The 13,331-nt window shown below is 49.2% G+C and overlaps 1 protein-coding gene across 1 annotated transcript in view; it reads right to left on the bottom strand.

The window, feature by feature from the left end:
- Positions 1 to 2,674: 2,674 nt before the first annotated feature.
- Positions 2,675 to 13,331, bottom strand: part of brap (BRCA1 associated protein) — a 32,043-nt gene continuing 21,386 nt past the window's right edge. The window contains exons 13-14 of the mRNA XM_077737189.1: positions 11,045 to 11,104; positions 2,675 to 3,158 (exon numbers count right to left, since the gene is read on the bottom strand). Coding sequence (XP_077593315.1) covers positions 3,124 to 3,158; positions 11,045 to 11,104 — 95 coding nt within the window. The 3' untranslated portion in view covers positions 2,675 to 3,123. The remainder of the gene's footprint in view (positions 3,159 to 11,044; positions 11,105 to 13,331) is intronic.

The following is a 13,331-nucleotide window of genomic DNA, read 5'->3' as shown; positions in this document are numbered from 1 at the left end:
CCTCCTTAGTTAAATCACTAAATAACAATATATATATATAATATATATATTCATGGTTTTAATAGGGAGTACAAATGTGTTACTTTGAAGGGAATATCTCAAGAAAAATCATCACACATTGTATTTCTGAGATACTGTATTAATCAAAAGCACATTATGAAGGTCAATATCATATGAAAGTTAATATGCCCGTCTTTGAAAATGCAAAATATCAAATAATTCAATTTGAAAAAAGAAACAAGTCTGGTGATGGGACCCTGAAGCTTTCTGATTACAGAAATTACAATTTTCCTACCAGAAGCTTAAGATGTGACAGCCATAATACTTCGAATGTCAAAATATCTCAATTATTTCGATGGTTCCTATTACTCCAACAGTTGTCACTTTCGAACAAGAAATAAAACGAGAACAAATCAAAGTAGAATTTTGTTTTATATCAAAATCAAGGCGACTCACATCTGGCCATTCAGAGCACAATTAACTAGGTATAGACGGCAGCGCCCTAGATACACATTATTGGATGAATTGGGAGTTCTTAATGAACATGCATTTTATAAGTTATGTGGTTTAATTCCTGTAAATGTTTAAAATACTAAGCCTGACATCAGGGGGATTGGGTTCAATTCAATTTAGAAATATAAATGTATTATTTATTTATTTATTTATTTATTTATTTATTTGTTTCTGAATATTATTTGATGTGAATATACAGTAAATCCTCAACAATGGAAGTTAATATGAAATGGATTGTCGTTGCTTGGGATCATCTGCCGAAGGATCAAATCTTCAAGTCGCTCAAGGGATGCGGACTGACCAACGCTCTTGAATTGAGACTGGTTTGTAACCTCTCCAGCAAGGACGGGCCAATGCTAGCGACGATGAACGTGAACTCAATCAGAAAATTGACGCGTATGCGGAAGGTGATGTCAATGATGAGAACAGCTACAACAATGATGTGGCACTTGATTTTTACCAATGAATTTGTAATTACTTAACAGTAATCGCCTTGTATTTGTGCCTTTTGTTAAATAAATATGTATGTGTTACCTGGTTTCTCTCTTCATATATAAAATTTACCGCATCTTCTCAAAATTATGACCAGCTAATCAAAAAATATAGTGGCACCCTCTAATTGAGCGGCGATACAGGTCCTGTGTGTTTAACCACTCGTCCAGGAATCCATTTGTTACCTCCTCCTCAAGCTGTATTACGGAGGTATACAAGTTCGTCCTTGTTGATACTGCTTTCTGCGAACCGTCTCTCTGATTCTAGGCTTCAGGAAGTCCAGCCGGGTGCGGACATATCGGTGGAGAAATAAATCCGTTGGATACTGAACCGTGGTGCAGCTGGGAGATGTCCGGTACTGTAGCAGAAATAGTGAAAGTTTGTCCTCGATGCTGCCGGGCAGGGTGGCAAGTTTTGTTCATTCCGGTCTTGAATGTTTGGACATATCTCTCTGCCAAGCCGTTTGTTGCTAGGTGCCCTGGTGCACTCGTATGCCTGATGCCATTCTTTATCACGAAGTTCTGAAACTCTTCAGAGGTGACGGCTGTCGCAATATCAGTCACAATTTGCTCAGGAAGTCCATATGAAACAAACAATCTTTCAGCATTGTCACTCTTGCTTGTGTTGTTATCTGAGACATGTGATAGACTTTCAATCACTTGGTGTATAAATCCACAACCACCATGAACATGCTGTTGAGAAAGGTCCGTCGTGAAGTCCAGAGTGGAGGGTACTAAGGGTGAAGGCGAAGTCGTTGTATGTAATCCGTGGTCGTGGGGCTGAGCGTGGTCGGAATCGTATATAAATAAAGGCAGGCAAGGAGAAAACACGAGGGTATCTAACAGTGAACTGATGAGACAATCCAGCGTGGTCATGTTCCTGGTGGCTTTAAATACTCCTCACTGGCTAATGACTCACACCTGGAAGCACTCGAGTCATTAGGGGCCGGGGCCTGTGATTGGATGGCAGGTCCAACCAGCCACCAGTCTGGTCTGGGGCCTGACAGTACCTCCTCCCCAAATGGCCCGCGACGAAGGGCCCCCGGGTGGTCCGTGTGGATGTGGGGGGCAAGAACCCAGCTACGCTCCTCAGGACCGTACCCCTCCCAGTCCACCAGATAGTGCAGGCCGCGACCTCGGCGGCGAACGTCCAGAAGCTGTTTCACAAGAAATGCTGTGACCTAGTCGAGCGGGTGGCCAGGAGCGATGGAGTGAAAGATGGAACCGGTAATCGGGGGAGAATGAGCTGGATGGCTGGCGTAGGCGAGTGCGTCGGTGGCTTCCTGCTGGGTCCATGCGGGTCGTAAATTTTACATTTGTGTCTCGGCAGTAATAACAATGCCTTTGGAGTCTGGGAGGAAATTTTGAGAAGGAAACACTCGGATCCGCTGTAGTAAAATTGAAAGGAGAGATGACCAGGGATAATGAATTTATTAGTGCGAAAAGGATTTACCAAACGGGGAATAATTGGTTGGTGTGAATGGAAAATGCAGCTATTGCTATAAATCAAACTTGCATAACATGTATGGGGCCCCGGCCTCTCTTACGAGTAGTACCCGCGCAAATTACCCCTGATTGTGTAATGGAGATAATGATAAAAGATGTAAGTCCCAATTGTGAGAAATGGAATAAGGTATACCCTGTTACAAAAGAAGCAAAAGACAAACAACTTTTCAGCACGTTACCTTTAATCATTTTACCTGCTTAAACCTTACAGGGCATGGTCTGAAACTGGGGGCGATAAATGAAAGTTTCAGCAAGTTCTGTTTACAACTTCCGAACGTCTCCCTGAATAGACGTTTCCGTACGACTCTTATTGTCATGAATCAAAACAATTTACAGAGTTGTTGATCATTCCCTCACGGAAGAGTAAAAACAACATCTGGGACTACAATAACAATCAAAGTATTTTACCAATAACAAAAACAGGAGACTAGACCTAACAACATTTAGATTAGAGTAATTATACAACTTCCTTGACCTAAGAATCATATCATATAATCATAATCAATTAATGGTTACATACAGAAAAACCCGAAGTGCACGGTTACATAACGATAACAACATTCTTGTTATTGGCCGAATAGCCCTGGCCTCGTCACCAAGGGCCCTCTAAATCTCAAGGACCCAGATTGGGTGGATTGTTTGTATAACCTGTTACGATCGCCGCCGCGTAGTGCGAGGCGATCGGTCGGGAAGTTGAACCCAGATGCAGAGTCGCCGAAGGAATGGAAAGGTGAGGCAGATCTGTAGCTCTTGTAGGTTGATTTATTGAACGGGGTAACATAACTTCAACAACTTAGCTTGACCACTCATCACAAACGAAAACAACATGCGGCGGGGCGTCATGGAAACAGCAATGACTACGAGGATTAACAGTAAACGAAACCAGAACTTAACCAGTACTACACCAGGACGAAAACAGACGATCCAACGGCGTCCACAGAAAGTCACAATGCTTAAATACCAAAAATAATCTGTTACGGCTGGCAGCCTGGACACACCAGTAGGAGGTGTTTTATCTCCAGCTCTGGCTCCACCCCTGTGACCGAGCCCTGCCCAGGCCAAACACAGCTGTAATTAATTCCCCAATCATCCCTCCTGCCCTTACTTAAAGCCTTTTCAGTTGTCAGTTTAGCCCTTGCCTTTTACCCTTTTCTTGCCCTGGCCCTTGCCTTTTACCCTTTTCTTGCCCTGGCCCTTGCCTTTTACCCTTTTCTTGCCCTGGCCCTTGCCTTTTACCCTTTTCTTGCCCTGGCCCTTGCCTTTTACCCTTTTCTTGCCCTGGCCCTTGCCTTTTACCTTGCTTTCTTGCCCTGGCCCTTGCCTTGCTGAGTTGCAGGCTTGTGAGTATGTTACTCCATGTTATATTTTGTATGTGGTGTTAATGATTTTGGGTTGCATAGGGGGACTTGAGATAAGTTTAGACACCCATGGGTATACATATAGTTTGTGCATTTAGACACAGTTATTCCCCTGTCTAGATTATATTACATCAGTTTAACAGTGGCATCCTTCGGTCTGATTTCCTGTATTTTGTGGGTGTTCATTTGGACACCTGTCTGGGAGGGGGTTTTACCGTGTTTATTTGAGGGTGCCACTTTAATATCTCGTGCTTCCCCTATGTTATCCCGTAGTCTGTTTTGTTGACTTTATTGTAAATAAAAATAACTGAAGGCTACTTGCAATGTGTGTCCGAACTCATCTTTGACCGAACCTGTCTGCTGTGATAGTTGCGACTCTCTGGTATATCATACCCCAGGGGGAGTCGTAACAAGTGGGGGCTCGTCCGGGAGATCATTAAGATCTGTTATCACAGCAGCAGTTTGGTCATTGGTGGTACGGACTGCATGTGCAGTAGGCCGGTGAAGGCAGGATGGAGGAAGATGAGGTAGGCAGGGATGGTGTCACCTTGAATGTAAAGGCTCTAGTTATAAATCCCAGGGCTTGTTTAAAAGGAAAACCAGAGGGATATGGTGCTGTATCTATTGGGGAAAATGCCCCCATTGCTCTAAAGATATTACGTATGCAAAATGAGGCTAGGGATAGGGAGTATGCTCATCAGCTGGCCCTCAAGAAAATGGAGTTTGATTTGCAGTATGCTCATCAGCTGGCCCTCAAGAAAATGGAGTTTGAGATTGAACTAAAAAGGAAAAGGCTGGACATTGAACTCTCAAAGAGTTCTAATATGGTAGAAAGTAGGGGGTTTAAAGTTAGTGAAAGCCTTCCGCTTGTACAGCCTTTCAGTGAGACGAACGTCGAGGCGTGGTTTGGTGCGTTTGAACGGATAGCACTGTCCAATAAATGGCCAGAAGAGGGCTGGGCTCTAGTCTTACAAAGGAAACTGACAGGGAAAGGCCTTGAAGCTTTAAGTACACTGTCGATAGAAGACAGGTTGGTATATGATAAGGTAGCTAGAGCAGTGTTGCGCGTTTACGAACTGGTGCCTGAGGCGTACCGCCAAAAGTTCAGAAATCACAAATTAAAGCCTGGACAGGCCGTGGCTGAGTTTGGCCATGAGAAAGAAAAAGCTTTGGAGCTTGAGCGTGTAGAGAAAGCACGTGTAGCTCAAGAATGGCTTGCAAAAGAAAAAGCTTTGGAGTTAGAGCGTGTAGAGAAAGCACGTGTGGAGCAAGAATGGCTTGCGAGAGAAAAAGCTTTGGAGTTTGCACGTCTAGAGAAAGCACGTCTTGAGCAAGAACGGCTTGAGAAAGAAAGAGTTTTGGAATCTAAGAGGCAAGAGAGAGAAAAAGCTTTGGAGTTTGCACGTCTAGAGAAAGCACGTCTTGAGCAAGAACGGCTTGAGAAAGAAAGAGTTTTGGAATCTAAGAGGCAAGAGAGAGAAAAAGCTTTGGAGTTTGCACGTTTAGAGAAAGCACGTCTTGAGCAAGAACGGCTTGAGAAAGAAAGAGTTTTGGAATTTAAGAGGCAAGAGAAAGAAAAAGCCTTGGAGCAAGATCGACTAGAAAGAGAAAAGGCCTTAGAGCAAGATCGACTAGAAAGAGAAAAGGCCTTGAAAGCAGAGCGAAAAGAAAAAGAACTGATTGAAAGAGAAAATATTTTGGAGCAGGAAAATTTAGAAAGAAAAAAATTGGAGCAAGAGCGGCTTGAAAAAGAACAAAGCAAGAAGAAAATGTCCGCCGCGGAGATCAGCCTGCAGAAAGCACCCCAAGTTTCGGTGCCGAGGCCACGCAAAGTACTCCTGTCGCCCCTGGGGCCGCCAGTCGCACCCGTGCCGAAGCCACTAACCAGGCTTCCGGTGCCGGCCGGCCTTCCAGGCACAGTTCTTTCTGGCACTGTTCTGCCCAGCACCGTTCTGGCCAGCGACTGCCCGCCCAGAAGTGGTAGCAATGCTCCGGCGCCCCTGGATGATGGTGCCGGCGACTGCAAGAGCGGCAAAGCTCTGGCACCCCTGGACGAGGGAGTTGGCGACCCTCCGAACAACCAGGGTAAGGTGCCTGACCGTTCTAAAATTCTAGTGTCTCCTAAAGGAAGGGGGCTTGGCCAAGACTTAAAGGACCGGCGCGGACGCCCTCCGGACCGACCACTTCCTCGTCTCGTTTCTGGCTGGCATGGACGCCCGCCAGATCGGCCACGGCTCATCACCGGCCGGCACGGACGCCCGCCAGACCGGCCAGGCATTGTCATCGGCTGGCGCGGACGCCCGCCGGACCGACCTCTACCTCGTCTCGTTTCTGGCTGGCATGGACGCCCGCCAGATCGGCCACGGCTCATCACCGGTCGGCGCGGACGCCCGCCAGACCGGCCACGCATTGTCATCGGCTGGCGCGGACGCCCGCCGGACCGACCTCTTCCTCGTCTCGTTTCTGGCTGGCATGGACGCCCGCCAGATCGGCCACGGCTCATCACCGGCCGGCGCGGATGCCCGCCAGACCGGCCACGCCTTGTCCTCGGCTGGCGCGGACGCCCGCCGGACCGACCTCTTCCTCGTCTCGTTTCTGGCTGGCATGGACGCCCGCCAGATCGACCACGGCTCATCACCGGCCGGCGCGGACGCCCGCCAGACTGGCCACGCCTTGTCATCGGCTGGCGCGGACGCCCACCGGACAATGCCCTATCTCAAGTTTAGGAGAGTTTTAACAGGAGTGTATTGATTGATTGGGGCAGGTTGGTGGTTCGGTTTCGTCAACAGGTTGACTCTTGAGGGGGGAGGTGTTACGGCTGGCAGCCTGGACACACCAGTAGGAGGTGTTTTATCTCCAGCTCTGGCTCCACCCCTGTGACCGAGCCCTGCCCAGGCCAAACACAGCTGTAATTAATTCCCCAATCATCCCTCCTGCCCTTACTTAAAGCCTTTTCAGTTGTCAGTTTAGCCCTTGCCTTTTACCCTTTTCTTGCCCTGGCCCTTGCCTTTTACCCTTTTCTTGCCCTGGCCCTTGCCTTTTACCCTTTTCTTGCCCTGGCCCTTGCCTTTTACCCTTTTCTTGCCCTGGCCCTTGCCTTTTACCCTTTTCTTGCCCTGGCCCTTGCCTTTTACCTTGCTTTCTTGCCCTGGCCCTTGCCTTGCTGAGTTGCAGGCTTGTGAGTATGTTACTCCATGTTATATTTTGTATGTGGTGTTAATGATTTTGGGTTGCATAGGGGGACTTGAGATAAGTTTAGACACCCATGGGTATACATATAGTTTGTGCATTTAGACACAGTTATTCCCCTGTCTAGATTATATTACATCAGTTTAACAGTGGCATCCTTCGGTCTGATTTCCTGTATTTTGTGGGTGTTCATTTGGACACCTGTCTGGGAGGGGGTTTTACCGTGTTTATTTGAGGGTGCCACTTTAATATCTCGTGCTTCCCCTATGTTATCCCGTAGTCTGTTTTGTTGACTTTATTGTAAATAAAAATAACTGAAGGCTACTTGCAGTGTGTGTCCGAACTCATCTTTGACCGAACCTGTCTGCTGTGATAGTTGCGACTCTCTGGTATATCATACCCCAGGGGGAGTCGTAACATAATCCAATCACGTAATTAGCCACAGGTGATAACTATCATGACGTCATGTCAGGAGAGGCGATCCAGCGACTCCTGACAGTACACCCCCTCTAAGGGACGGATTCTAGACGTCCCAAGGTCAATTACAACATGAGAAACGGGAACAAGCAGGGAGGGTGGGTGGGAGAGCTACAATTGTCCGGTGGTCTTCCACACCAACCCAAGAACAGACGGTGGGGTCGCTCCGGCGGGCGTCCGTGCCGGTCAGAAACAAGACGGGGCAGTGGCAAGTCTGGCGGGCGTCCGTGCCGGTCAGAAACAAGACGGGGCAGTGGCAAGTCTGGCGGGCGTCCGTGCCGGTCAGAAACAGGCCGAGGCTGTGGTCGATCCGGTGGGCGTCCGCGCCGGCCAGAAACTAGACGAGTCAGTGGCAGGTTTGGCGGGCGTCCGCGCCGTCCAGAAACGAAACGAGGCTGAGGTCGATCCGGCGGGCGTCCGCGCCGGCCAGAAACGAGACGAGGCGGTGGTCGATCCGGCGGGCGTCCGCGCCGGCCAGAAACAAGACGAGGTTGTGGTCGGTCCGGCGGGCGTCCGCGCCGGCCAGAAACGAGACGAGGCAGTGGTCGATCCGGCGGGCGTCCGCGCCGGCCAGAAACGAGACGAGTCAGTGGCCGGTCCGGCGGGCGTCCGCGTCGGCCAGGAACGAGACGAGGCTGAGGTCGATCCGGCGGGCGTCCGCGCCGGCCAGAAACGAGACGAGGCTGTGGTCGATCCGGCGGGCGTCCGCGCCGGCCAGAAACGAGACGAGGCAGTGGTCGGTCCGGCGGGCGTCCGCGTCGGCCAGAAACAAGACGAGGTTGTGGTCGATCCGGCGGGCGTCCGCGCCGGCCAAGAACGAGACGAGGCAGTGGTCGGTCCGGCAGGCATCCCAGCTGGTCCCTTAAGTCTTTGCCAAACTGCCTGCCTTCAGGAAATATTAGAAGTTTAGTACGGTCGGGCACCTTACCCTGTTTGCTCGGGGGGTGGACAGCCCTCGTCTCCCAGGAACCCGGATCATTGCTTCTCTGGACGTCGCCGGCCCCGTCCTCCAGGGGCACCGGCGAATTGCCACTCTCGACGTCACCGGCTTCTTCCTCCAGGAGCACCGGCGAATTACCACTCTCGACGTCACCGGCTTCTTCCTCCAGGAGCACCGGCGAATTGGCACTCTCGACGTCGCCAGCCCCTTCCTCCAGGGACTCCGGCGAATTGCCTCTCTCGACGTCGCCAGTCCCTTCTTCCAGGGACTCCGGCGAATTACCACTCTTGACCTCGCCAGCCCCTACTGCCAGGGACTCCGGCGCATTGCCACTCTCGACGTCACCGGCTTCCTCCTCCAGGGGCACCAGCGAATTACCACTCTCGACGTCACCGGCTTCTTCCTCCAGGGGCACCGTCGAATTGGCACTCTCGACATCACCAGCCCCTTCCTCCAGGGACTCCGGCGAATTGCCTCTCTCGACGTCGCCAGTCCCATCTTCCAGGGACTCCGGCAAAATACCACTCTCGACGTCGCCGGCCCCGTCTCCATCGAGCGCCGGAGCATCGTCGCCACTTCTGGGCGGGCAGGCGCTGGACGGGCAGGCGCTTGGGAGAGCGGTGCTTGGGAGAGCGGTGCTAGGGAGAGCGGTGCTAGGGAGAGCGGTGCTAGGGAGAGCGGTGCTAGGGAGAGCGGTGCTAGAATGGCCGTCTGTCACCAGAAACCTGATCCGTGGCTTCGGTATGGGTGCGACCGGCGACCCCAAAAGCAACGGGAGTAATTTGCGTGGCCTTGGCACAGGAGCTTGGGGCACTTGAGACGGCGCGCGGGGCCGAGTAACTTCGGCCACTTGGACAGGCGTGGTCGGCCGAGTGGCTTCGGCCACTTGGAACGGGGAGGGCTGCAAAGTCCTTAGGAGCTGCTGGTACAGCGGGGTCGGCCGAGTAACTTCGGGCACTTGGAAAAGCGTGGTGGTGGTCGGAAAAGGAGCTTGGAGGGACGTGGTCGGAAAAGGAGCTTGGAGGGACGTGGTCGGAAAAGGAGCTTGGAGGGACGTGGTCGGAAAAGGAGCTTGGAGGGACGTGGGCGGGCGCGTAACTTGGACAGTGGTTAGTGTGTCCAGGCATTGCTTTCGTTTCGCTCCACGGCGTGGCGCTCGGCGCCTCCTCTGGGAGGACTGCACAGCACCCCCGCCACCACGCCGCGCCCCACAATTGGTGGCCAGCCCACTCTGCAATTGCTGGTCGGGGTATTTGTAATAGGAATTATCGGGGGAACAATCGGGATAATCCTCCTCCAGTGGAAGGTCTCGGGGTCCGAATTGGTCAAAGAATTCATCATCGGATTCCGAAACGCCAGCGAAAAAATCAATTTCCTCAACGATGTCCTCCTCACCAGAGTCTTCAGGCTCCCTCCATGGTGAATCAATACCTCTGGGCATAGGCATAAGATAACTTGGGCGGCCTCTGGTGGTTGTACGCACCTGGGCCTCATGATGAAACGGTAAAGGCTTCCCAGGGCGGCGTGCATAGCAGTGGTGGGGCGTATGAGTACGCTGCGGCTCTAACTCTCCTCCTAGCTGTGGCTCATCTCTAGCGATGATGTGCCTGAGAGCCCCGCACCACGGTGTGTCCATTACAAAATTCCTAAACGATTCTGAGGGGTTTCTTATACATTCCAAGCAGTCCGGTGTCTTCGAGGTGGATGGTTTGCGTCGCCGAGTGCGTCGGCGCGAGCGTGGGTGGCGCTCCGCTGGGTCCATAATGGTTGGATCGTGCTGTTACGATCGCCGCCGCGTAGTGCGAGGCGATCGGTCGGGAAGTTGAACCCAGATGCAGAGTCGCCGAAGGAATGGAAAGGTGAGGCAGATCTGTAGCTCTTGTAGGTTGATTTATTGAACGGGGTAACATAACTTCAACAACTTAGCTTGACCACTCATCACAAACGAAAACAACATGCGGCGGGGCGTCATGGAAACAGCAATGACTACGAGGATTAACAGTAAACGAAACCAGAACTTAACCAGTACTACACCAGGACGAAAACAGACGATCCAACGGCGTCCACAGAAAGTCACAATGCTTAAATACCAAAAATAATCCAATCACGTAATTAGCCACAGGTGATAACTATCATGACGTCATGTCAGGAGAGGCGATCCAGCGACTCCTGACAGTTCGCCGCCGCGTAGTGCGAGGCGATCGGTCGGGAAGTTGAACCCAGATGCAGAGTCGCCGAAGGAATGGAAAGGTGAGGCAGATCTGTAGCTCTTGTAGGTTGATTTATTGAACGGGGTAACATAACTTCAACAACTTAGCTTGACCACTCATCACAAACGAAAACAACATGCGGCGGGGCGTCATGGAAACAGCAATGACTACGAGGATTAACAGTAAACGAAACCAGAACTTAACCAGTACTACACCAGGACGAAAACAGACGATCCAACGGCGTCCACAGAAAGTCACAATGCTTAAATACCAAAAATAATCCAATCACGTAATTAGCCACAGGTGATAACTATCATGACGTCATGTCAGGAGAGGCGATCCAGCGACTCCTGACATAACCATCCTGGAACAGGCCATCCAGGTTAAAGATGACTTGGCAATACTCGTGACCTTGCAACACTTTGAAAATAGAAAGAGAATGATTTAACAAAGAAATAAATTAATACAAATACAAATATTTATAATAGTAATACAGAATAAACCCAACATTCCCCCGTTTTTATAATATGTATGTTATTAATCATTTCTTAGTAATCACTAAATGGTAATGTCGGGTGACTGTGATTTTTCCCGCCTACTCCTTACTCCCATGGCTGGTCTGAAAGAGAAAGAACATAATTATATTCGTCCAATTGGTCCTCGGATTTACCGTACTCCTGGACCTCACTGCTTTCCCCAAACCGTCCCATAAGATACAACTCATGTACTTTAGAATTTGTAGGGGCAATTGCAGTAGTTATAAGTCGGCTTAGCAAGGAGCGCAAACAGGGGATACTACATCACCCACACAATGTTAGGATAGCGGTAATTGTGCCTATAGTCACCACGAAGGATGTAGCCAAATCTTTAGACTTTCCAAAGGTCTTATCCCACCAATCTGACAATGCGGACGTATCTACTCCAGAAGGCTCTTGCATATTGCGGTTCAGTGTTTGCAGGCCAGTAATGGCCCTGGTGAGAGATCCACTGGGTGACGTGGTGTTCGGTATGAAGGTGCAACATTGTTTTCCAAACATTGCACACACGCCCCCTGTTTCAAGGATCATATCCACCGCTATGCGATCCTGGAACGCCATCGGACTGGTAGCTGCCAGTTGTTCCTTCATGGCCACAAATCCCTGTTTAATATAATTTCCAAGTTTTGGACATGGTTATTGGCCGAATAGCCCTGGCCTCGTCACCAAGGGCCCACCAAATCTCAAGGACCCAGATTGGGTGGATTGTTTGTATAACCATGCTGGAACAGGCCGTCCAGGTTAAAGATGACTCGGCAATACTCGTGACCTCGCAACACTTTGAAAATAGAAAGAGAATGATTTAACAAAGAAATGAATTAATACAAATATATTTATAATAGTAATACAGAATAAACCCAACACCGACTTATAACTACTGCAATTGCCCCTACAAATTCTGAATTAGACTAATTATATCCTCTGCTTATGAAATGTACCGGGGATAGCAGTGAAGTCCAGGAGTATTGCAATTCCGAGGACGAATTAGGCAAAAATGAATGTTCTTTTTCAGACCAGCCATGCGAGTAAGGAGTAGGCGGGTAAAATTGAGGCAGTCAACTGACATTCCCTTTTGTAATTGCCATAAAATAATTAATAACATACATGTTATAAAAACAGCACGATGTTGGATTATTTCTGTATTACTATTATATGTGTGCATTTAATCATTTTTGATTGGAAGCTTCTTCAATTTGTCTGAAGAGAACTCGGGATCATAACAAGTCACCGAGTCCTCGTTCCAAGGACTGTTTACTGGACCTTTACCCAAGGAATCCAGACCAGGAAGGACGCTTAAGAAGATGCTTATGCAGCATGGTCGCTATCCAAGCAACCATCATGATTACTCACATATTGTCGTTAATTGTAACGCTCTTTTCGCTTCTTTATGGAATTGTTGTCAAATGAAGGCTTGTTTGTTTACATTCAAATGGAGTTTTGTTTTGAGTTTCTCCTTAATTGTTATTATTAAATATCTGATATGCTTTGATTTTTGCAGGTGTTGTTTTTGCTTATGCAGTTGGATTAATCGATAACCTTGGAATTGTTTTGATTTATGGCTTTAAAGGGGCAGGAGAAATTACCGCACGGGAGAATTATTCGTGGCGAAGACGATGTCGGAATGTATTCGCACTTGCAAGTTGATCCCCAGGGATGCCAATTTAAATGTCAATAATTGAATCAGATGTCCCCATGTATTGTTTTAAAATTATATTAAATTCTAATTATTGATGAGCGTAACAGAACCAAAGGAGAGACCCTTGGTGGTCCGATCCCAGGCAGCAGAAACTGTCTCTTGGGACTTTGAATGTCACCTCTGTGGTTCGGAAAGAGCCTGCGCTTGTGGGTGAAGTTAAGAAGTTCCAGCTCGATGTAGTCAGGCTCTAGGCCAGTGGTCTCTAACCAGTTCCACATAGGGCCGCAGTGGGTCCTGGTTTTTGTTCCAACCGATCCAGTGCCGACATCTTAACCAATCAGGTGTCTTTAAAATAAGTAGCACCTGACTCTAATTAACTGATTGCACTTGCAAAAGGTATCCTTGTTGAGTTGGAATGAAAACCTGCACCCACTGCGGCCCTTTGAGGACCGGTTTGAGACCACTGCTCTAGGCA

Source organism: Stigmatopora nigra, chromosome 17 (genome assembly GCF_051989575.1).
Source record: "Stigmatopora nigra isolate UIUO_SnigA chromosome 17, RoL_Snig_1.1, whole genome shotgun sequence".
Classification (NCBI taxonomy): Eukaryota; Metazoa; Chordata; class Actinopteri; order Syngnathiformes; family Syngnathidae; genus Stigmatopora; species Stigmatopora nigra.
This window is presented reverse-complemented; position numbering and strand designations above follow the sequence as displayed.